This window comes from Ranitomeya variabilis, chromosome 8, assembly GCF_051348905.1.
Source record: "Ranitomeya variabilis isolate aRanVar5 chromosome 8, aRanVar5.hap1, whole genome shotgun sequence".
NCBI lineage: Eukaryota > Metazoa > Chordata > Amphibia > Anura > Dendrobatidae > Ranitomeya > Ranitomeya variabilis.
Window position 1 is genome coordinate 37,981,248 of NC_135239.1, and position 25,695 is coordinate 38,006,942.

At 46.1% G+C, this 25,695-nt stretch overlaps 1 protein-coding gene across 1 annotated transcript in view; it reads right to left on the reverse strand.

The window, feature by feature from the left end:
• The window catches only part of COP1 (COP1 E3 ubiquitin ligase), a 189,457-nt gene that overhangs the window by 96,902 nt on the left and 66,860 nt on the right, over positions 1–25,695 (reverse strand). The window contains exon 12 of the mRNA XM_077278443.1: positions 20,959–21,102. Within this exon, the coding sequence (XP_077134558.1) occupies positions 20,959–21,102 (144 nt within the window). The remainder of the gene's footprint in view (positions 1–20,958; positions 21,103–25,695) is intronic.

The following is a 25,695-nucleotide window of genomic DNA, read 5'->3' on the forward strand; positions in this document are numbered from 1 at the left end:
CTCGCTGAGGTCCAGGCTGCGTCGGAGAGGTGAGTATAGCAATATTTTTTATTTTAATTCTCTCTTTTACACATTATTACATTAATGTTGTTGCGATACCCGATACCACAAAAGTATCGGATCTCGGTATCGGAAATTCCGATACAGCAAATATCGGCCGATACCCGATACTTGCAGTATCGGAATGCTCAACACTACTTATAATCCTAGCCGGGTCGATTACCTAGGTGAGGACCGTGCGTTGCAACAAGGCTCTAAGCGTTACAGCCGGCTCGTGGCGCTCTGAAGCTGGTGGGATGCGCCAATTCTCGCAGTGTGAGCGACCCGGAAGAGTATGCACGTGCCAGTGGTGTGAGCTGTCAACCTTCAGGGGTGAATTGCTACAGGTAGAGCAGGTAGTCAGAGGAGCCGAACAAGTTGACAAACCCAGTTAAAGAGAACCCACCACCGCAATTTAACCTATTAAAATAAAGGTATGGTCGTAATGGTCCTGTCATGCTGATTTAATGGATACCAGTACTAGAAAAATGGGTAGGCCGTGGCCCCTCCACATTTATACGAGCCTCCTTTTTTTAAAACTTGCGCACATTCATTTACCCGCGTTCTCCAGCAAAATGGTGCCATTAGTAGCATGGGATCTCGGCTCAATGATAAACAGATTTCAATCTGTGCATGTACCTCCAGCAGCACCATTTTGCTGGATACTGTAAGGTTAATATGAGCGCCATTTTGCTGGCGATTGCCTGGACATGAATTTTCACAAGTGAGGCCCGTGGCAAGAGCATGAAATTTAAAGGAGGTTCATACAAATGCGAAGAGGCCACGGTACAGCCGGAGACCCTACCCACAGTCACCCCCCGATGCACAAAGAGGCTATTGGACCAAAACTTCTACGGTGAATTATACAAGAACCAGGCTAAGGATTCTTTCACTACAGTTATCCATTAAATCAGTAGAACAGGGTCATTATGGTCAGATCTTTAACAGGTGAAGTCATGATGACCGCTCCTGTTTAAAGGGACTGTCAGCAGAGAATGACTGTTCACACCATGTGTAGGCGCTTGATGCAGCTACCACTTAGTTGTTTTCCACCCATCTCCACCATTCTCTGGCTCTATGCAACCAGACCTGCCAAAGAGGGGAGGTAGAGGGAAAACAAGTAGGTGGGGAGGTGCACTTAATTGTTTGACCACACCATAGGCGCAGACACCCTCCCTTTCAAATTCCTTAAATGTGGGCAATAGTCATTTCTTCTTCCTGCTGTTAGCAAGTCACCAATAGTCCATGAAATAAAGATTACGACCACTAGCAACTAGCTAACTCACCATATGAGTGGTCGTAACTGTGGATATCTAAGGACCTTCAATGCGTGCACATGAGGAAAGACACAGCGAATCAGAAGAACTATACTACATTTCTAATTGGAGGTATTTGCTAATATTATTACACCTACTCCATATTGGGATAGGATCTTGGAGATTGGAATACCCCTTTAAATATGTATGTATAAACCCTTAAAAATAATTCAGCAATATATTACAACAAAAAAAATTTTTTTAAGAAAAAAAAACTGCTTTTAAAAAAGGTTAAAATAATCCAGCTTCACATAACGCACATTCGCCTCGTTATTCTCAAGGAGACAAAAAAAAAAAGCCTTTGTTTTCGGAAACCAGCAGCAATTCACCGAATCCCAAAACATTCCATTAAGAATGAAAAATTAAGAGACATCACTGGAGGCGAAGCGTGCGACAAGACAAAACCGGTTTTGATTAAAAGTAGCGGGATTAATGTTTTATGGTTGGGATCAGTAATAATGATGGCGGTGCTATGATTCAATGCCATCCGACGACCCTTGATATGTGGTCTAACGTCTCTGAAAGTCAGAAATCTCGACACGAAGAACTCCGACGTCTCACTCCAGGCGCTGCTTTATAACCAGCCAAGTACAAAGTCAAGGAAACTGCCACTGTGGAAAGGAACATTTCCGAATCTCCGTTTCTAAAACAGACAAATGAGTTATCAGTGGCCCGCATTGTGTACAGTTTTACGCTTCCACACATCAATCCTCCATTCTTTTGTCAGCGAGAGGCACCCAGCTGAATGCTGCACGCTCTCCGTGCCCAAGATGCGAGTCATAAAAAAAGGAGACTTGTAGGAAAATAATAAAGATTCTTCTGTGAAATGTTTGCAAGGAAAAACTTTTAATGTAAAAGTAGCAGTGGCTCGGGGTGATGGGACATTTTCGCTTTTCTGTTGGAATGAGCCGCTTACACCAAACGCATTGGAATCGCAGCCAAGAAAACCGGCACAGGGACATCACCCAATTCCAGAATAAGGTCCACAATCAGGAATCAGGCTCCTGCCCTAATTTCAGTTACCTGCAAGGAAATGTAACAGTACATCTTTATCTCAATGCATCATGTCACCTAGAAGAGTAACTCCGGAAAGGTTTTTCCAGGACTCCACTTTCGATGAGCTAATCATTGGATATGTCATCAAAATAAGGCCTCATTCAGACGTCTGAATTTCACATACGAGTGTTTTCCGTGGATCGCACTTGTACCTGTGATAGTCTATGGAGACATTCTGATGTCAGTTCTTATTCTTAGGCCGATCAGTTGGTGAAAAAAAATCTAAGACACGTCTAAATTTGATCCAAGGGTCAGATCAAAAATTGGCAATAAAAGTCAATGGCTCTGAAAAAAAAAAAAAAAAAAAATGGACCACACTCCGAAGACATCAAAGTTTGGTCTTATTTTCACAGGCTGAGAATGTAGAAACTTTTTTTTTTGTATATCTCCACAAATGGGAAAAAACACATGACCCTCCTAATCAACCTCCCGTATCAAAATAATCTGTTCATCTTTCTCGTACGTAGAAAAACGGTAAGTGTGAATGAGCCCGTAGGCTGGAGGGGCAGCAACGTAAGAGGAGGGGTAAAACTACAAATATTGAGCAGAGGTTATGAATGATACAGCAGGCGATCTACCATACAAGTGAAAAAAGAGAAAACTTGCCGCACCACTCGGAACATCGTGTACAAAATCTTTGTCACTTCCGATGCACCGCAGCCCCTTCAAAATGTACATGGTTGTCTGCAAATTTATAAAAGCATCATGCAATACCACATTTCTCCTATTGGGGTCAGCGCAGGGAATGTAAGCCGTGGTCATCTGTTGCTGATCATCAGGACCTACAGCGATCATTAGTGATTTCAGATTTAAAAAAAAAAAAAATAGGTTTCCAGATCACACAATTGTTTCCATGATAGGTTTAATGTAACAAGGTGAAGAGTGCAGGTCCTGCGGAGTCCACATGTGCTTGAGAGAAGGCCATCGCTTAGGTTCCCAGATGGGGTCATAACTAGTGATGAGACAATATACTCGTTACTCGAGATTTCCCGAGCATTCTCGGGGGTCCTCCGAGTATTTGTGAATGATTTACATCTGTTAGCCAGCATAAGTACATGTGGGGGTTGCCTGATTGCTACGGAATCCCCACATGTACTTATGCTGGCTAACAGATGTAAATCATTCAGCTGCGGCAAGAAAAACAAAATCTCCGAGCACTAACAAATACTCGGAGGACCCCCGAGCGTGCTCGGGAAATCTCGAGTAACGAGTATATTCGCCCATCACTAGTCATAACACACTGCACAGGTCCTAATGGACCCAATGCAATCAAGTAAGCACAACAAACAGCGGAGCCTTTTCTGCTTTAATTTAAAAGAATATCTTTAAATATATATATATACACTAGATGGTGGCCCAATTCTAACGCAGCGGGTATTCTAGAATATGTATGCGTAGTGTATAGCACAGCCCACGTTGTATATTGCGCAGCCCACGCAGTACATTGCGCAGCCCACATTGTATATTGCACAGCCCATGTAGTATATTGCGCAGGCCACGCAGTATATTTCCCAGCCTACGTTGTATATTGCCCAGCCCATATAGTATATTGCGCAGCCCACATATTATACTGCGCAGCCCACATATTATACTGCGCAGCCCACATATTATACTGCGCAGCCCACATATTATACTGCGCAGCCCACATATTATACTGCGCAGCCCACATAGTATATTGCCTAGCCCATGTAGTATATTGCGCAGCCCATGTAGTATATTGCGCAGGCCACGTTGTATATTGAGCAGCCCACGTATATAGTAATGTGGGCATGATATCCCTGTTAAAAAAAAAAAAAAAAAATTAAAATAAAAAATAGTTACTCACCTTCCGTTGGCGCCTGGATCCAGGAAGCGGTTACCGACGCTTGGGATCCACCGAAGCTCCGCTGAGACGCTGGCGCCGTCCGCCATTTTCCTTTCCCAGGATGCATTGTGAAATTACCCAGAAGACATAGTGGTCTCGCGAGACCGCTAAGTCTTCTGGGTAATTTCGCAATACATCGCCGGGAACGGAAGATAGCGGCCGGCGCCAGCGGCTCGGCGAACTACGGAGGGTGAGTATAGCAGGTTTTTTGGTTTTTTTATTATTTTTAACATTACATTTTTTTTTACTATTGATGCCGCATAGGCAGCCTCAACAGTAAAAAATTGGGGACACACAGGGTTAATAGCAGCAGTTACGGAGTGCGTTACCCGCGGCATAACGCGGTCCGTTACCGCCGGCATTAACCCTGTGTGAGCGGTGACCGTACAGTGTATGCGGGCGCCGGGCAGTGAGTGCGGGGAGTAAGGAGCGGCCATTTTCTTCCAGACTGTGCCCGTCGCTGATTGGTCGAGGCTGTTTTGCCACGACCAATCAGCGACTTGGATTTCCAAGACTGACAGAGGCCGTGACCAATCAATATCCGTGACAGACAGAAGGACAGACAGACAGAAAGACGGAAGTGACCCTTAGACAATTATATAGTAGATATATATATTAAATAAGAAAAAATTACTGAAAAATCATGGATCGAAAAATAGTGAAGAAAGCAGGTGATGTTGGAAAAGTGACAACAGTCAATAAAGCTGCTCAAACATGTGCAGTCAAGAGTGTAATTCTGATTGGAAAAAAAAAAAAGAACACAGGCCAAAATACATGAGAGGGCAGACGAGGGGATAACTACATCCCTCAAGTGTTTGTCCACCTACACGAAGTCCCATAATTACGGCGGTGTGCACAGAGGCACCGGCAGAAGAAAATCACTGACGAGAGTCAGAGGGAGCAGTAACATCTACAATCTAATGTTCTGCTATTAGTGCATCCTTAACCCCTTTCTGACCTCGGACGGGATAGTACGTCCGAGGTCAGTTCCCCTGCTTTGATGCGGGCTCCGGTGGTGAGCCCGCATCAAAGCCGTGACATGTCAACTGTTTTGTACAGCTGACACGTGCCCGCAATAGCGGCAGGTGGAATCGCGATTCATCCGCCGCTATTAACTAGTTAAATGCCGCTGTCAAACGCTGACAGTGGCATTTAACTACCGCTTCCGGCCATCGGGCCCGAAATGAGCGCATCGCCGACCCCCGTCACATAATCAGAGGTCAGCAATGCGTTGGCATGACAACCTGAGGTCTCCTTAAGACCTGTATGGTTGTTGATGCCGGCTTGCTGTGAGCCGATCCAGTTGTTCCAGCTTCTAGCCTCCCATGGAGACTATTGAAGCATGGCAGAAGTTAAAAAAAAAAAAATTGTTTAAAAAAATACGAAGAAAATCTAAAAGTTTAAATCACCCCCCTTTCGCCCCATTCAAAGTAAAATTTAAAAAAAATTATACACATTTGGTATCACCGAGTTCAGAATCGCCCGATCTATCAATAAAAAAGCATTAACCTGATTGCTAAACGGCGTAGCGAGGAAAAAATTTGAAGCGCCCAAATTAAGGTTTTTTTTTTGTCGCCACGACATTGCATTAAAATGCAGTAACAGGCGATCAAAAGAACGTATCTGCACCAAAATGGTATTATTAAAAACATCAAATAAACCCTACCCTGGAGATGCTACGGGTATCGGATAATGGCGCAATTTTATTTTTTTTTTTAAAGCAAAGTTTTGAATTTTTTTTCATCACTTAGATAAAAAAGAACCTAGACATGTTAGGTGTCTATGAACTCGTAATGACCTGGAGAATCATAATGACAGGTCAGTTTTAGCATTTAGTGAACCTAGCAAAATAGCCAAACAAAACACAAGTGTGTGATTGCACTTTTTTTTGCAATTTCACCACACTTGGAATTTTTTTCCCGTTTTCTAGTACACGACATGGTAAAACCAACAATGTCATTCAAAAGTAAAACTCGTTCCGCATAAAATAAGGCCTCACATAGCCATATTGACGGAAAAATAAAAAAGTTATGGCTCTGGGAAGGAGGGGAGCAAAGAACAAACATGGAAAAAAAGAAAATCCCAAGGTCATGAAGGGGTTAAAACTTTACGGATAATTTGTTTTTTTTTTTTCAATATCTCCGGTTCACTTAATTTCATTAAAAGATGAATATATTGTCAAACTGTATTAGCATCGATCACCTCCCGGGAAAGTTTGTGGTAATGAGGTTAAAATATAATCCCTCTCAAATATTTATAATTAGGAAAAGTAAAACATTGCCTTACAAATTTAGTAATAAGGCTATGTGCACACGTCAGGATTTCTTGCAGAAATTTTCCTGACAAAAACCGGACATTTCTGCCAGAAATCCGCATGCGTTTTTTTCACGTTTGACGCGTTTTTTGTGCGTTTTTTTCCAAATGCATAGAATAGCGGGAAAAACGCGGAAAATCCGCAAAATTAATGAACATGCTGCTTTTTTTACCGCGATGCGTTTTTTTTTCGCGGAAAAAAACGCATCATGTGCACAAAACATGCAGAATGCATTCTATATGATAGGATGCATAATGTATGCGTTTTTAATGAGGTTTTATAGCGTTTTTATCGTTAAAAAAACCATGAAAAAACCTGAACGTGTGCACATACCCTAAAAGTTCACCTGAAGTCAGGCTCTCCCCTGTCACACTATGTTGTGAGACTTCCCGCCTCTGAGCTGGGAGAATCACGGTGTGGGAATGGGGATGTGTTAAAGCTCCCGCTGGATGTAGCAATGCCTTTGTGTATAAATAGCTCTTGGATATAAAATACTACATTCCACTTCAGGGAGATCCGACCAAAAAATACACAGAGGAACTAACACATATCATCAATGGATTTAATTCCACTTCATCCTCACTGCTGGAACTAATACCAGACAATCCCCAAACAGGTACCTTCTACATGTTGCCTAAAATACATAAAGAAGGTAATCCTGGGAGGCCCATCATCTCTGGTATTGGGACTTTAACTGAGAATATCTCAGGTTGGGTGGAGAACATTCTGAAACCCTTGGTGAGGCGCACACCCAGCTATATCCAGGACACCACGGATATTCTTTGCAAATTGTCAGCGCTGGGCCCACTTCCAGAGGACACGCTACTAGCCACCATGGATGTAGAGTCTCTCTATTCCAACATTCCTCATGAGGATGGAATTGCAGCATGCAAATATTTCCTTCAAAAGAACAATCTAGCCACAGAACCAACACTGCAATTTATCAGGTTTGTGCTCCATCACAATTATTTTTCTTTTGGGAACAATTTATACCAACAGTGTATGGGCAGCGCCATGGGAAGCAAAATGTCCCCACAATATGCTAATTTATTTATGGCGAAAGAGGAAGAATTTTTGTCATCTTGCTCTGTTAAACCTTTTGCATATTTCCGCTACATTGATGATCTGCTAATAATATGGACAGGCTCAAAAGATGATCTACTCACCTTCCACGATAACTTCAACAAGTTCCACCCAACCATCAAGCTCACCCTCAACGTTTCAAAGACCCAAATACATTTTCTGGACATGACCATACACATCAAGGACAATGCCATACAGACATCCATTAACCACAAGCCCACCAGACGTCCGGCTTATCTTAGATGGAACAGCTTTCATCCAAGACACACAAAAAAATCCATCATCTACAGTCAAGCTCAGATATATTCGGATCTGTTCAGACAGCAAAGACAGGGAACTACAGCTGCGATCACTGAGGAATACATTCCTACAGCAAGGATACCATCCACTGGTAATAGATGAGCAGATCCACAGGGCTACAAGGATCCCAAGAAACAGCCTCCTGGATTACAAACTGAGAGAGGATAACAACAGGGTGCCTCTTGTGGTCACATACAACCCCCACATGAGCATCCTAAGGAAAATTGGTGCTGATCTCCAACACATATTCCATAGGGATCACAAATTGAAAGACATATTCCCAGAACTACCACTTCTCTCCTATAAACAGCCCCCTAACTTAAGGAATCTGCTTGTCAGAAGTGTCCTCTCATCACCATCAGTGACTGGCACATTCCCCTGTAACAATAAAAAATGCAAAACGTGTCCCCACATATTAACAACAGATATAGTCCGTGTACCAAACACTAATCAGGACTATAAGGTTATGGATCCCTTTTCTTGTACATCCTCCAACGTGGTGTGCATGATACAATGTACAAGGTGCCCTGGAAGTATTTATATTGGGGAAACTATGCAAAGACTACAAACTAGGATGAATCTACACAGACACACAATCAGGAATGAAATGGACACACAGGTGGGAAAACATTTCTCTGGACCTGGACACAGTATGACAGACTTAAAAGTCTTAATACTAAAAGGTAATTTTAAGGACCACAGGGAAAGAAAAATTTGGGAATACAAACTAATGAATATGTTTAATTCGTTGACACTAGGACTCAATTTAACACTTGGATTTATGAGTCACTACATGGATACAATTCACACCTCCACCAGACGGACTCCAGATAACTAAGAACATTTTTCCCACTGCCTCTCCACTTGTAAAGGTACCTTCACACGAAACGACGCTGCAGCGATAGCGACAACGATGCCGATCGCTGCAGCGTCGCTGTTTGGTCACTGGAGAGCTGTCACACAGACCGCTCTCCAGCGACCAACGATGCCGAGCTCCCCGGGTAACCAGGGTAAACATCGGGTTGCTAAGCGCAGGGCCGCGCTTAGTAACCCGATGTTTACCCTGGTTACCAGCGTAAAATGTAAAAAAACAGGATTTTTGGTTGCTTACCGTAAAATCTGTTTCTCGGAGCCTTCATTGGGGGACACAGGAACCATGGGTGTATGCTGCTGCCACTAGGAGGCTGCCACTATGCAAATAAAAAAGATAGCTCCTCCTCTGCAGTGTACACCCCACCGACAGGAAGTAGGATATTCAGTTAGTGAGAAAGCAGTAGGAGAAGCAACGTGTAAAGAAGAAAGAATAATGATATAATAAAAATCTTCATTTATATAGCGCCGGCAAACTCCGCAGCGCACCACAGTTTAACAGTTTAACACAATAAACGGAGCTGTTCAACTTGGGAGGGTGCTGTGTCCCCCAATGAAGGCTCCGAGAAACAGATTTTACGGTAAGCAACCAAAAATCCTGTTTTCTCTATCGCCTCTCATTGGGGGACACAGGAACCATGGGACGTCCCAAAGCAGTCCCTGGGGTGGGAACAGCAGAAAAACTCCATTCAGGACAGAGTACTCATCACTGCCGCCTGCAAGATCCTTCCGCCTAGGCTGGCAACTGCCGAAGCGTAGGTATGGAACTTATAACATTTGGCAAATGAGTGAACGGAACACCAGGTTGCCGCCTAGCAAAGTTGTAGGGCGGATGCCCCATGGTGTACCGCCCAGGAGGCGCCCACTGCCCGGGGCAGAGTGAGTCCTAATACCAGGAGGAGTCACTCTGTTCTTGACCCGGTAAACCTCCAGAATGGCAGGTCTGATCCAGAGAACAATCGTGACCTTGGAGGCCGACAGGCCTCTTGGCGTGCCGTCTGGAATGACAAAAAGACGGTCTGTCTTCCTAAAGAAGGCGGTCCTAGAAAAATAGATCCTCACCGCCCTGACCAGGCATAGCCTGCTCAGCAAACGCTCCAGAGAATCGGCCGGAGCAGGACAAAGGTGGGAAGGACGATCTTACTAAAGTAGAAGGAGGACACCACCCTGGAAAGAAAAGGCGAAGAAGGCCGTAAAACTACCCTATCCTGGTGAAGAATCCAAGAAATGGGGCGACAGGAGAGAGCCACCAACTCCGAGGCGCCCATAATGGAGGAAAAAAACCACCAGAAACGCCACCTTTCAGGACAGAACAGACAGTGAGGCCTCATGGGGAGGTTCAAGGGGGGAACCCCACTGAGCCTCCAGAACAAGATTGAGGTCCCAGGGATCCACGAGAGTCTGGTACGGGAGAGCCGCATGTGCCACTTCTTGAAGAAAAGTTCTGATCTGAGAACAGGACTGATATAAATCTTTGTACCATGGTAGCCAGTAGCTAAGGACTACTGAAAGGGACTTCAGAAAAGGAATGGAAAGGGATGCTATCTGACCCTTTAGTGAACTAAGAGCAAGGCCAGCATCAAGTCCTACCTAGAGAAAACGGCCAGAATGGAAGGTTTCAACGGCAAAGCTGTTAAATTGAGCCACCAAGAACTCTGTGGCAGATCCGTCCTTGGTACAGAAGATCTGGCCTGTCTGGGGGCCTCCAGTGGGAGTCCGCGAGGAAATGGACGATCTCAGCGGACCAGAAAATTCTGGGCCAATCTGGTGAGGTCAGAATGATCGGAACCCCCTCCGCATTGAGCTTCAACAGCCTGGGAAGGAAGGGAAGGGAGGAACAAATAGGGAAGTACAAAATGCAACCCAGGAATGGTCAAAGTATCGGTATCCGCAAGAAGAGGATCGCGGACCTGGGAACAAACAGTGGAACCTTAATAAGCAGTCGGGACGCCAGGTGATCCGTGTCCGGAGTTCCCCATCAAGGCAAATTTAAAGGAAGACCCCCTGAAGAAGGGACCATTCTCCTGCCGTAAGGCCCTCGTGGCAGAGAAAACACCTAGTTGGCCACGCCGGGGATATGCACTGCTGATAGTGCCGAAAAGGTCGCCTCTACCCAGAGGAGGATCTTGGAAAGCTCTGCCATTGCCCAGAGACTGATTCCCTTCCTGGTAATAGACATATGCCACAGCCGAGGCATTGGACGTCTGGATTCTGACTGGCAGACCTCTGAGAAGCCTTTCACAGTGACTCAGGGATAGAGGAATGGCCCCTATCTCAAGGGTGTCGATCGGCAGAGAGAACTCTTGCTCCGATCAATGCCCCCATCACTGACGGATAGCGAGAACCGCGCCCCAGCCGGGAAGGCTGGTGACTGCCGTCACCACCTGCCTTGGGAGGACCGGACCTGGGGAAAGAGAGGGAATGACAGCCACTAGTTGAGGGCTATTAGAGTCGAATGGAAACCCGGATCAGAGGATCCAGAGACAGCACAGACGTGTCCCACTGAGGAAGGAAGGTCTGCTGAAGTGGTCTCAAGTGGAACAGCGCAAAAAAGAGTGCTCCTGATGCTGTCACCATGCGTCACAGTACCATCTTTGCTGAACAGAGGGAAGGCAGCCGAAGGCCTTGCAGAGGGCGTATGTAGAATTGCCCGCTTCTCCTCAAGAACAAAAACCCCCGACTGACAACGTGCCTAAAATACGAGACGCTGACTCGGAACAAGACAAGACCTTGTTCTGTTGGCCAGCCACCAGAAACAGGACAGGGAGTCGGACAATGGTCAGACTCTCCTGGGCCTGAGAGAGAGGCAGGCATGATGAGGAGAATTGCCCGCTTCTCCTGACTTCAAGGTATGGAATGAGCACTAGGCCCCTGATCCTCAAAATGGCCATAAATGTGGCCATGATCTTTATGAAGACACAGGGAGCGGTCGCAAGACCGAGCGGCAGGGCGACAAGCTGGAAATGACCCTTCTGCATCGCGAAACGAAGGATAACTCAGGAGAATTGCCCGCTTGCTGGGAAAATCAGGGCATGGAGCATGGCATCTTGGATATCCATGGAGCACAGGAATTCCTGTGGATCCATGGGAGCCAGAACCTTACAGAGGAACTCCATCCTGAAATGCCGCAGGCGGAACCTTCTGTTCACTAACTTCAGAGCCAGGATGGGTCGAACTGCGCCGCTCTTCTTTGGCACTACAAGCAGGTTTGAATAGAAACCTGTGAAGCGTTCCTGCTGTGGGATGGAAACGCTAACCTCCGAACAAAGAAGGAAGGTAATGGACGCAAAGAAACCTGGGATCAGAGGAGGATTTGAAGAAGCGATTCCGGGCCTCGAAGCGGACCCTACCTTGTATCCAGAGGATACCACCTCCCTGATCCAAGCGTCCTCCACCGAGGCCAGCCAAACATTCCTGAACAAAACAGGAGACGCCCGCCCAAACTGAAAGGAACGCTGGGCCCTTAGCCCGAGTTCTGCCGAGGAAGATCTGCCAGATCTAGGCCTGGTGGACCAACCATGGGAGTTGCGGGGACGCCGGGAAGGAGTAGGCTTAAAGGAAGCCTTTTGTCTAGCCAGACGAGATCGCGGTCTGTGTTAGCTAGAGGAAACAGCGAAAGGACAAAGGGAGCTCGTGCCTCCCGTGGCGTCCTTAATAATGTGTTCCAGCATTAGCCAAAGAGACGGGCCCCCTGGAAGGGGAGGCTGGTAAGAGATTTCTTGAAAACAAGTCCGCCTGCCGTGTCCACCATATTGCTGGACGCGTGAGCTGCACAAGCCACACATCTAGGGGGGCAGATACCAAAAATTTCCCTGCACAGGAAATCTGGTCTGTCAGGTCAGCTAGCTCCCCCGGAGGAGCTCCAGCCGGGGTGCTCTTACAAGGCTGTATAATCCATCTATCCATCATAGAAGCAGCCATTTCCAAGGCTGATTTATCCAGCGATTCTATAATTGTATCCTTGGAATCCATGAGGGAAGTGGAGGGGCCAAGTTGGTAGACAGTCTGGGAACTGACAAGTCCACCATTGGCCGCATTCTGCCGTCAGTTAGCGATGAGCTCAGGGGAGAAGAAATATAGGATACCGAGATGCTTCCCTGTCTGAAGCATCTGGTATGGTTCGCCTTTCCCCTGACAAGCACCACCACAAATTCAGTGTGTGGGGCAAAGACCTTGGAAGGTGGTTTTGACCGTCTAAACGAAACCGCCTATTCTGCGGGTTCCGTAGAGGTATCCATGATGCTTAAGGTCTGGTTGATCGCAACAATAAGGTTATGTACCTGTTGAAACCAAGTCTGACACTTCCTCTGCAAACATGACCGAGGACGCCCGTCTCTCTCACTTGAGAGAGAGAGAGAGAGGAACATCAGGAAGAGGGATCTCACCGTTCCAGACCAGAGGGCGAGAAGGAGCGGAAAGGAAGGTGTCAGACATCCATGGAGCTGATGGTGGACGTCCTCGTCTCCTCCAACCGACAGGCTCTGTTGGGCGAGTGGGTGAGGGACGGAACTGGGACCGAACTTCTAAACACGCTTGTGTGCTAGGATCATGGTCCTGCTGTCGGATCTATGAGGATACGGGGTGGCAGTACATGCCGTACTCATAGTCCATAATGTGGGATTACAGGTGTGAATATTCACCCTGTATCCCTCCGAGAAAAGGAACCTAGAATTTCGCTCCTGTCTGGATCTCTTGTGGCCCGAGTTGAAAAGGCCAGACGGAGAATCCTGTGACCCACTGGCAACTGCGGTCAAGCCCGGACCCCAGGGACGTGACATCCTGGTGTCTCAGTCTCGCCGGGGTAGGGACTCCTGGACGGACAGTGGAGTTGCTGCAGCTGACCAGCGGAAGCAGGAGAACAGGAACGCTCTCCTTTTAGGATTAGTCCTGGGAGCAGACCCACTAAATGATGACCAAAGATTAGGGGAAACAGGAGAGGGGAGTAATGGACTGCATGGCAGAGCTACTCACCGCAATAGTAGGGTCCTATAGACTGCTCCCGGCTGTAGCTGCGGCCAGATCATGGCACAGGTCCAGGGCACCAGCAGGGAGACGGCGACCTAAGGAGGATGCAGGGGACCCAGGCGCTGGGGAATAATAGCCACCAGGTCCGGAAGAGAACGCTCCCCAGTAAAATAGCGGCGATCCCAGGCCGAATGGGGCGGCTGGGAGAAGTGGGCGGAGCTAGCTGCTCTGTACAGGAATGGGTACAGACTAAGCCGCCTATAGGGGAGCACCAAGATGGCGCCGGTAGGCGGCTATGACAGTCGGGCGGGAGAAAAGCCCGCCCGACAGAAGAGGAAGTGGGCGGAGTCGGCCCCGGAAGACTAGGCCCGAGTAGAAGCCGGGGGCTAAATTAGAGTCTGGCGGCCGCCGGAGAGGGCCGGGGGAAAAAGCGACGCGGCTGCCGTAGGGATGCCGCGCCAATAAAAAGAGGACAGTGCGGCCGCCGGAAATAAAGGGAACAGCGCGGCTGCCTGTAAAGGTAACCGCGCCGAGGCATAAGGCAGAGCGTCCGCAGCCAGGTAGGAGAAGACGCGTCTGCCTGCAAAGGCTGCCGCTTCGGAAGATGCCGGCGGGGAGCAGAACGGGCGCAGCCGCCTGCAAAGGCCGCCGCGCGGATGAGGGGGTCTGTCACAGCAGCTGCAGTGAGCAAATGCTGCCTGCAGCTAAGATCCCTGCTGCCTAGTAACAGTGACGACTGCCCAAGGTGAATCCTGCCTACTCTGGGATGGGTGGGGAAATACTCACCTCACACATCCCACGTCGTCCGTTACTAACCTTAATCCAAGGAAGGCATGAGACGTCCAGAGAGCTGTGATGGACGTCCTCGTCTCCTCCAACCGACAGGCTCTGGTGGGCGAGTGGGTGGGGGACGGAGCCAGGACCGGACTTCTGAGCACGCTTGTGTGCTAGGATCTTGGTCCTGCTGTGGAATCTATGAGGATACGGGGTGGCAGTACACGCCGTACTCATAGTCCGTATTGTGGGAGTACAGGTGTGACTGTTCACCCTGTATCCCTCCGGAAAATCTGAAAGAAAACGACGCACATTGAGGTAGATAAGGGTCTAATGAAAGACCCGTGTCCACCTCCTACTGACACTAAGCTAAACTGAATATCCTACTTCCTGTCGGTGGGGTGTACACTGCAGAGGAGGAGCTATCTTTTTTATTTGCATAGTGTCAGCCTCCTAGTGGCAGCAGCATACACCCATGGTTCCTGTGTCCCCCAATGAGAGGCGATAGAGAAACACAAACAGCACATACTTACATTCGCGTCCCCAGGCGTCCGCTTCCTGCACTGACTGACTGACTGACTGAGCGCCGGCAGTAGCAGGGCACAGCGGTGACGTCACCGCTGTGCTGTGCTTTCACTTTGACTTTGCGGCGCTCAGTCAGTGTGGGAAGCGGACGCCGGGGGATGCGAATGTAAGTATGTACTGCTTGTTTTTTTCACATTTTACACTGGTAACCAGGGTAAACATCGGGTTACTAAGCGCGGCCCTGCGCTTAGTAACCCGATGTTTACCCTGGTTACCAGTGTAAAATATCGCTGGTATCGTTGCTTTTGCTGTCAAACACAACGATACACGGCGATCGGACGACCAAATAAAGTTCTGAACTTTATTCAGCGACCAGCGACATCACAGCAGGATCCTGATCGCTGCTGCGTGTCAAACGAAACGATATCGCTAGCGAGGACGCTGCAACGTCACAGATCGCTAGCGATATCGTTACAAAGTCGTTTCATGTGAAGGTACCTTAAGAAAATGTCTAATTGGATTACCTTGGCTTATCTATGGACTCATCACACTTCTCACCCCCTAACAAATGTCCTCCTGTAACATTCTTTAAATGTTGTGCCTTTTTCTTATTAATCTATTTGTAATCCTGCCTGAAGAAGGAGCCTCTGTGCTCTGAAAGCTTGCAAACATATTTTCTGGTTGGCCAATAAAGGTATCACTCCTAGAATACTTCTGTCATCATTGGGCAGAAAAGTATTCACATCGATGTATAAATAGTGAAAGACTCTTTACAAGCAGCTATTTCATCTTCTAGTAGATTAAAGGTATGGTCTGAAGGCAAATCATTTTTCTATTTAGTCCCATAATGTAATCTCTTTTCTAATATACTTGCTTTTAAAACTCTGTACCATTCACTATCTACACTATAAAGCTGTTTTTGTATTTGTTTTACCCATTATCTGTCGGATTACGATTCGTTTGAGTATCCCAGTACATGCTGAGATACTCAAACTATCGTCAGGGGGCAGAGGCTGCGGTCAGTGTCACAGCCCCTCCCTGAAACGAAGTGACGCTCATTTCAGGGGCTTGTCCATGCTGTCCCGGAATGTCTCCCTTGTGCAGCGTCTCCCCCCCACCAGTGCCCCGTGCAATGAGCACAGCATCCGGTCTGCTGTCAGCTTAGATGAATAGTAATTAGCCAGAAGAAGAGCTGCATCACTATACCCCAGAGTGCAGGAGACTAGCACAGATCCCACAAGTGACGTTACTGGTCTCTGCTGCCGGCTTATTACTATTCATCTAAGCCTGATCGTACAGAGGCGAGCCGGCAACAAGGGAGGGCGAGCCGGCACCAGCGTGTGAAACTATGACGTTTCATTTGAGTATTCCCAGCATGCACTGGGATACTCAAACAAATCGTTGTCAGGAAATAGGAAAAAAAAAAATTACAAAAGCAGTTAGATAGCGGAATTAATTTTTAATGCAAGTATATTAGAAAAAGCTTAGATTATGGGACTAAATAGGTAGAAGGAAAATGCTTTGCCTTCAGACCACCCATTTAACCTTTTAGGAGCAGCCATGTCCTCTTTTTACATATTAACCCTTTACAAGCAGCTGTATCCTCCCTTCCTATACTTGAGCTGTGTAATTCACAGGGACATCTTATCACATGGCTGATAAATAATATTCTGTGATGTAAAGTTCAGGCTCTTAAAGGGAGAAAAGGAAAACTTTTGCCACATTTGCATTTTGCTTTACCATATTTGTACTTCACTTATTTTGCTCTTAAATTTGCAAAAAAAAATTCTCCTATTGTCTTCTATAAAGCAAAAACTTGACAAAATGGCAAGACAAATCAAATTCTTTATTTACCATTCAGATATTGTAAAGTATCTCCCAAAGAAGAATATCTCTCCAGATTTTGTACCAACTCTGGTCAAATGAGATTAAACCTGATACAGAGGTAAATCATGTGATCTGCAAATAAAGTATATTTGAGAAACATTGAAATCTCATCATCTGTCACTTTTTATGATCGGTCCTACAAGTCTGTTAACCTATCAGATGCCTACGGGTGATTAAGGGTAGTCAGTGGTCTGGAGGTCTGTGTAATAGAGCTGTATTGCTATCCCCAGTATTCACACAGGCAAATCATCCTACAAGGGAGAGGCTCCTAAAATTAAGAAAAAGAGCACCATATTACAGTTCATTTTGTAAAAATAGAGATTATATCTAGACGCAGAAAAATGAGAAGGTGGCAGCTACGAGGCCACCGCTGGGATAACACTGTCAATGAACGACCTCTCGGAGTTTGCACAGCACATTTGTTGGTCACTTTCCAGCATTTTAATAAGGAATCAGCAGCATCTGTCCTGTCTCCAAGTGAACTGATGGATTTGATGAACTGGAAGAATAATGGAGATCCTCTCTCAATATTCACAGTGGACACCTACACGCTGACCTCCAATTATATCAGACAAGGTTAAGAGATGCAATATGTTAACGCAGTTAGAGCGAGACCTGCCAACCGGTCATAAGACAACAGTGAGCCGCATCTGGAGACCCCAAATTCACTTAAAGAGGACCTGTCACCTGCCATAAATACATATATATTTTTTTAAATCTGGTGTAAATCTGTTCTCCTGAATCCGGCAATGTTTTCCTGAGATATGGCCTCTTCTTCCCTGTAAAATAAACCTAGAATTTTTTTAAGCCACATGGGTTGTGGTCTAACTATTCAGTGGGCAACTTCATGAGGACCACGCCTGGTTGGCTAAATAAGACTAAATTAACATTTAGAATAAAGGTGGCCGTATCTCAAGAATGGAGAGCAGGAACAAAAGAAAAACATTGCCGAAATCAAGATAACAGTGGCATTTACACCAGGTTAAAAGAATTATGTTTTTATGGCAAGTGACAGGTTCTCTTTAAAGGGGTTGTCTGGCCTTAGGCTACAAATCTGCAGTCACTCAATGCACACACTGAGGATTCTCCTGTGCCGGGAGTGCGTCGTCAACTATGATTTAAATACATGCGGTCACATGCTGACTAGATGGTACAGCCTCACTTAAGGTAGTCAAGTCTAGTCGAGATGTGGCTGGAAGTATGCAAATCACATGTTTGTGGTCAACATGATCGCCTGCTCCCAGTTCTGGAAAATCCTCAAAGGCTGACTGCAGACTTATAAATTAAGACTTTTGCTTCCTGCGCCCGTGTATATATTACAATGTTAACATTTATATTTACATTAGTAGAAAATCTCTGCAAAGCTGCTCCTACTTTCGAGACTGAACAGTCAAGTGACCAACACCCAGCGAAAACTTAAAACTGTTGAACACTCTGCAGCATGCACATTCTTGTAGAAAAAAAAAAGTCATTGATTTCACCCTTTGCAAAAGCAGCTAAATCTGCAACACATATGCGAATAGTGCTGCAGACTGGCTGCGAAACCCACAGAAAAAAAATAGTGATGGAAATGAAATCACTGACAACTTTGGTGACAACTTTGTACCCTACATGCCAAAAGGAACTTTTATTTTTATGGAAATTAACCCTTAATCACACTTCTGTAGGACGAAGCAGAGAACAAAAGATCCCATGGGATGCAGGTGAAGCGCTCAGCTGTTTCAGACGGTCCCATTCGTTGTGATGGATAACGGGGATTCACTCTCAGTAGAGGGGAAAGAACAGGCTGCCACTAATAATCTGATAACATGTCTGATTTATGTATTGTTACACCTTTATGATCAAAGAAAGGGGTTCTCAGGGATAGGAATTATTTTAGCCAGTGTCGCTGATCCTAGTGATTGGCTGCAGCAGTCAAGTGTGCTGCAGTTGTGGCTTCACCGCTGCAGCCGGTCAACAAAAACTATGACATCAGAGGAGAGGCAGCACTGGACCCGGGCAGAGGAGTAATAAACAGAGGAACAGCACCAGCGAAGTTATGAGAAAAGATGCATAAATGATACACAATAACTAAGATGGCAGGAGCACTCGCTGACAGCTCCTCCGAGCAGTACTACGAGCCCTCTTGCTACAATTACCCACCATATATTCTTTCTAGGTCAGTTTGTGTAAGACATGGAGAAGTTCTACTATATTGCAGCCTATACTGCAGGTTTTTTTTTCAGGTCTTGATTGGAGTAAGGCTTTTACAGGGGCTGCACATACGTACTGACGTGCTGCTTTATACTAAACGTCTCCATGCTTTGGTGGCTACAACAGGAGGGAGGTGGAGGAATGCCACACAAAATGAGAATGAAGAGTATTTCCCTTGCTGTGAATAAGAGATTGGAAAAAGAGACAGGGGATAGATTTGTTCAGGAAGCAGGTGAAGAGAATGGGTGATGCAGCTGGTCTGTGGCTCTGCTCCAAGTACATCGCTGGTACAGAGGAGGCAGTCAGGGCTCGGGGGGACGGCGGGCACGCCGCAGATTAGTGACGGGAGCAGATATGTATCACATGCGGATCTGATAAGCAGATGGGGTGAACGATGATAGGAGCTCGCTCTCAATGCACAACTCCAGCAGGCAGGAGACACCGGTACCAACCTCAGCGCTGCTATACCCATGCTGATGAAAGATGGATGATTGCTACCTTCTTCAGATCTGCAATGGGACTTGCATGAAAGAACACAATTGATTAGTCACAGGATGACGTCTGACCTCTGTGAGGCCCACCTATGGGACCCCCAACTGGTCACCAGAACGCTGGTCTTCTCAAGCTTGGAAGGAGCGGCGTGACCGCACCTACACACCACCACTCTAATGAGTACAGCACTTACCTGTCACAGTCAGACCCACAGATGAGGCAGATTAAAGGGATAGTTCAGGCATATCCTATTGAAAACCAACTCTTAGGAGAGATCATCACTATCAGATAAAAGGATGATCAGCTGTATCGGCTCCAGTGGTGGCCGATGCAGACACCATTTCCTTGAATAAAAGCACATTAAATGGAGCTTTGCTGTATAGCTCCCATCTGTCAGTGCTTACATCGGCCACCGATGGAGGCAATATCAGCTGGTTGGTGGAAGTGCCGGATATTGGATCCCACCAATCTGATATTAACTCCCTGACATATGACGTACTGATATGTCATGACCTGGAGTATGGAGCTCCAGGGTTGATCCCACATGATATCCAGTGAGGTAATGATGAAAAATAACAATACGGGACTCTTTCGAGGTTGTGTAATTGGAATGAGTACACTTTAAATCCTTTAATGATGATCTATTGGAGGGCAAATCTGGTGCCAGCAGCCGCGGTAATTCCAGTAGCGTACACTAAAGCTGCTGCAGTTAAAAAGCTCGTAGTTGGATCTTGGGATCGAGCTGGCGGTCCGCCACAAGGCGTGCTACCGCCAGTCCCAGCCCCTTTGCCCTGGGGCACTTCCCCGATGCTCTTGACTGAGTGTCCCGGAGGCCCAAAGAATTTACTTTGAAATAATTAGTGTTCAAAGCAGGCAGCCACGCCTGAATGCTCCAACTAGGAATAATGGAATAAGACTCTGATTCTATTTTGTTGGTTGTTGGAACTGGGGCCATGATTAAGAGGGATGGCGGGGGGCATCCGTAATGCGCCACTAGAGGCGAAATTCTTGGACCGACGCAGGACGAACCAAAGCGAAAGCATTTGCCAAGAATGTATTCATTTATCAATAGCAGCGTGCATGCACAATCATACCAAACACAGTAATAAGAAAAAAGATCAAAACCCACATTTAGTGATCTCTGGTGGTCATAGCGATCAGAGATTAATTATGACCTATCCTGTGGATAGATGTTAGATGTCATAGGACACCACAGTCACTCAGAAACAGGCAGCGAAGGTGAAGTCGCCCTCAGAGCATAATATAATGAAAGGACTTGCCTGATTTTAGAATTACAGGTCATTTCGTTCTCAGGGTAGTGGATGTCCACAGCATCCTGGATGACTGTGCCATACTCATACACCTTGATCTTCTTGGTCACACCGGCAATGGCAAAGTAGTCACAGTCTCTGTCAAACTCTATGCTGCAAAAACAAGAGAAAATGCATATTAAAAACATAAATCAAGGCTCAAAAAAAAAAAATGTAAAAATTAAGGATAACGTTTCCATGCAGGAAGTACATTATTGCAATAGACCGCTGATACATTAGTGACACCTATAAAATGCTGCCATAATTAAAATTGTTCTCTTGCAAAGACTAGCTAATTCCATAGTTTCAAGAGAAGACTCTAAAAAAGGACAAAGCCGCTCATTGGAAAAGCAGCCACAAAATGTGACATTTGGTTGCTCCAGAGGAAATAAAAGGCTGACTGCTACTTACCCCAGTGAAAACATGAGGGGTTTCATACCAGTTAATTGTCACAAAAATGAAAATGGTTGTCTTGTCTACACTATCCTCGGGTCTCCTGACCCAACCGTGACTTGTCCACACTATCCTCGGGTCTCCTGACCCAACCGTGACTTGTCCACACTATCCTCGGATCTCCTGACCCAACCGTGACTTGTCCACACTATCCTCGGGTCTCCTGACCCAACCGTGACTTGTCCACACTATCCTCGGGTCTCCTGACCCAACCGTGACTTGTCCACACCATCCTCGGGTCTCCTGACCCAACCACTATTTACACTACATCGCTACTAATATTCATGGCCCGGACAGCCTTGTCAATGAGAGCCTCTACCCAATGCTTTGCTAATTCTTACATTTATTGCCCCCCATACATATAGATCCGTCGGAACTGCATTCTGCCCACACATTAACCTCTTTTCACACTTGTTACTTTGTTGACCAAACTTCTTAATATAAATTTAATGGCTGCTGATGACTGTAATTACATTTCCAACATTAGCACCCTGACTCGTAACGATATTGGAGACTGTCACGAGTTATGTGCCGAAGAAGGAAAAATGGCAATCATCTGGAGATTGACAGGAACCTAGCGAAAGACCTTGATCGTGGTGCGCACAGGTCTATGGCCAGAATTCCCACGCTTCTAAATTGCAGCACTAGTAATTGCAGATTTGTGCATGGAGCCAACTCAATCTCAGCTCTGACAGTCTTTGGTCACATCCCTGAAGGTCAGTGCTACACAATATAATTGTCTGTTCGCCATCTTACGCACTCTTTATTTTTATGTAACACGTCCCCTCCTCCAGTGCCCTGGCTGCAATGCTCCATTAGCTTCCCATGACACATCATTGCAGCCAGGCTGATTTAGTGCCGGCTCAAGGTGTGAGGAAGAAAAATGACAATACTGGAGGGAGAGGAGGACTGGACAGGCTTAAAAGGACCTCCAATTCGCTCTGTGGGCAGCATGCCTGGCCGGTGAGGGAGGCACAGTAATTCGTCCCCCTTGTCCACAGCAATTCCTTGCTAGGAGGGTGGTGGGGACATCAGTAACAGTGATGGAGGGAGAGCAGACGGCCGGTTGGCAACTAATGGGGCCGCAGTGTGGAAGGCACGTACTGATCATAACGCGAGTCAATGTGAGGTATTACTGCAGAGGACCTGGGCATGAAGAGAAGATTTGGTGAAATGCCAGATGGTTAATAAAATATGCAATATATTATCCATCTCATCATGTAATGTAATATTGCACCGATGTCATTTATCAATAGCGCCAACCCATGTACAATGACCACAATTAGCTGATCTTTACTCGGCAGTCATCTTCATCACGACAACCCCCTGAATAAGCTGATTGTCACGAAGAAATAAAAAGAAAAAAATCCGATTTGCATAAAATTAGGAAACGGATGTATGGGTTATTCCATGATGTAAGTTTAGGCTCCAGAAAATGAAATGACCTCAATGTGTTGACCCACTTGCAAATGGACAAACGAGCCACAAATTATGCATCTGGATAGATAATACATTGTCTAAGGGTACTGTCTCATAGTGGCACTTTGGTCGCTACGACGGCACGATCCGTGACGTTCCAGCGATATCCATACGATATCGCTGTGTCTGACACGCTACTGCGATCAGGGACCCCGCTGAGAATCGTACGTCGTAGCAGATCGTTTGAAACTTTCTTTCGTCGTCAAGTGTCCCGCTGTGGCGGCATGATTGCATCGTGTGACATAGGTGTGCACGATATTGTATACGATGTGCGCACAGTAACCAACGGCTTCTACATCGCAAATACGTCATGAAATTATCGCTCCAGCGCCGTGCATTGCAAAGTGTGACCGCAGTCTACGACGCTGGAGCGATAATCAAGCGACGCTGGAACGTCACAGATCGTGCCGTCGTAGCGACCAAAGTGCCACTGTGAGACGGTACCCTAAGGGAAGAGAGATTATTTGCTTTGGAAATTACGACAACTGATCAACCAGAATTGCACTGCTTAAACTACAGGAATTGAAGAGCAGCGGTGCGCTCTGCTGCCTGGATAGTTTCAGTGCACTCTTCATTATGGCTCCTCCTGAAAATAAATCATTTCACAGTAGTCTTAAAATTCCACTCGTCAATAAGGTGCGTTATTCTACGGTGTGACCAAGTCTATTCGATGAGGGCAGTGCCAGACCAGGGACACTAATAACAGTGAAAAAGAACAGACTACTATTCTGCCTGTGAGGAGTTATAAATGGTGATATAATTCCAGGATTGCAAGGCCTATTAAATGACAGCCTATCCGCGATATATAAGCAGTTGGGGGGTCGTTAATGGGGAAAAAAAAATCTATGGCCACAGAATGATCATGAATACCTGCTTAGAGGAACATTATACATTTCCCCTGTAATCAGTGCCAAGTGGTCCAGTGAGCGGGTACACAACAGCCTCAGGAATTGCTGTGAACCCAGCACAAACAAAGACTGAAAAAGCCTGGATTAGTACTGATCCATCCAAGCACTCAGCCCTGACCATAAGAGTGCAATGTATATAGCTACATAGATGATTTCTGCAGGTACCAGAGCTGACTCAATCATTAGCATCCTAAGAAACCGATGCAGAAGGTGATGGAGGCAACTTAGATCCAGTAAACCTGGTGACAGGTTCCCTATAAACAGGTAATTCCCTCAATAAAAGCCAAGTTATCCCATAGTTCTAGGATAAAGTTAACTTGCTGTTTTCAGGGGTTCGATTACTGGGACTCACAGCAAGCCAGAGATATGGGATATAGGGCACTCAGAAATAAAGCACACGTTTGATAGCAGCTCCATCTATCTTCTATTGTACTGCTGAGTAATGCACTCGTATTTTTGCAGTCTCAATTAATGGAAGCGGCGCATGTGCACCTCTGCTCCGTTCCTTGCGTACTGCAGAGCACCAATGGATAGGGGATAAGTTGGATTTTTTTGGTGGATTAACCCTTTAACTCACAGAATCAGCAGGGAGTCCAGAAATCACATGGAAGTATCAGCAAAATTTAGCAATATGCCATCATTGCAGAATGAAACTGAAGTTTAACTCATTAGTCTGACTATGTTGCGGTAATATTGGCAAAGTATTGGCACCTAAAGAAAAAGTTTAAAAAGTTTTATTCTGCTCTGCAGTAATTATTACATCGTGAAAAGTCCTCTTAAAGTCAAGACAGCCATTTTCCTTCACGTCATTAAGGGTAGGCCCCAGAAGTAGTACATTATATACAGTGGATTTTCCATCTAGATACTTCACTATTACACTATACACTATTTCATGTGCGCACTGGCAGTGAGATTTCCAAAAATCTCATTCATACAATGCTGAAAAATCTGCAGCATAAATGAAAATGTGAATTTACGCTGCAGATGCGATGCAAAAGCTGAAATGGTGGATATGACCCCTAGTAACAAGTCCCAAGAGCCCCTATACTGCAGCCTTCACTGATTATTAGTTATACATTAATCATGCGCAGCGCCTCTATAGCACCAATACATGGAGTATTCATATAGGAGAACGCGAGAATTTGACCTACAGAGCTCTACGATGTATTCATGAATTCTTTTTGTGTGCAGCTATTCACACCAGACTTGAAAAACTTGATGTATAGATCCTTGCTCGTCTTAGGAAGATGTAAAGGACGCAAGAAGGAATTTACTACACGTCTCTAAATCATTCATACACTTTAAAGATTCTCTCATATGTTGCCGCACCTCAGTCTCACAAAACCATTATCAAGCATTGATGGAAAAGCAGAACAGCTCAGCACATTTTCAGAGACAAGGAGGCAATTTACATCCAGAAAGTAGAGGCAACCGATGACTATAAATCCACTGATCATAGAAGAAACATCACCTACCAAATATTGGTCCTGGTGACACATCCAGTAACCAATCCCAAATCACCAGCACCACATGGACAGTACCTTGTGGGCATTAGGGTCACATTGCGTTAGGGCAATCCGTTAAGCGCATAGCGCTAGAGGATTGCGCTAACGCAATGCTTCTCTAGGGTCCGCGTTCGGCGTCCCCGCTAGCGCAGATACCCGATCTGCACTAGCGAGGAACGGACCTCGGGCGCGCCGCGGACGCTGCAAGCAGCGTCCGAGGTCCGTCACTCAAATGACGGCACATCGCTAGCGCACGCCCAATGTGGGCGGGCGCTAGCGACGCGTTCACCATTAGAGGCAATGGCGGCGTTAACGGATTACGTTAACCCGCGTTATGCCGCGGTGTAACGTAGTCCGTTTAA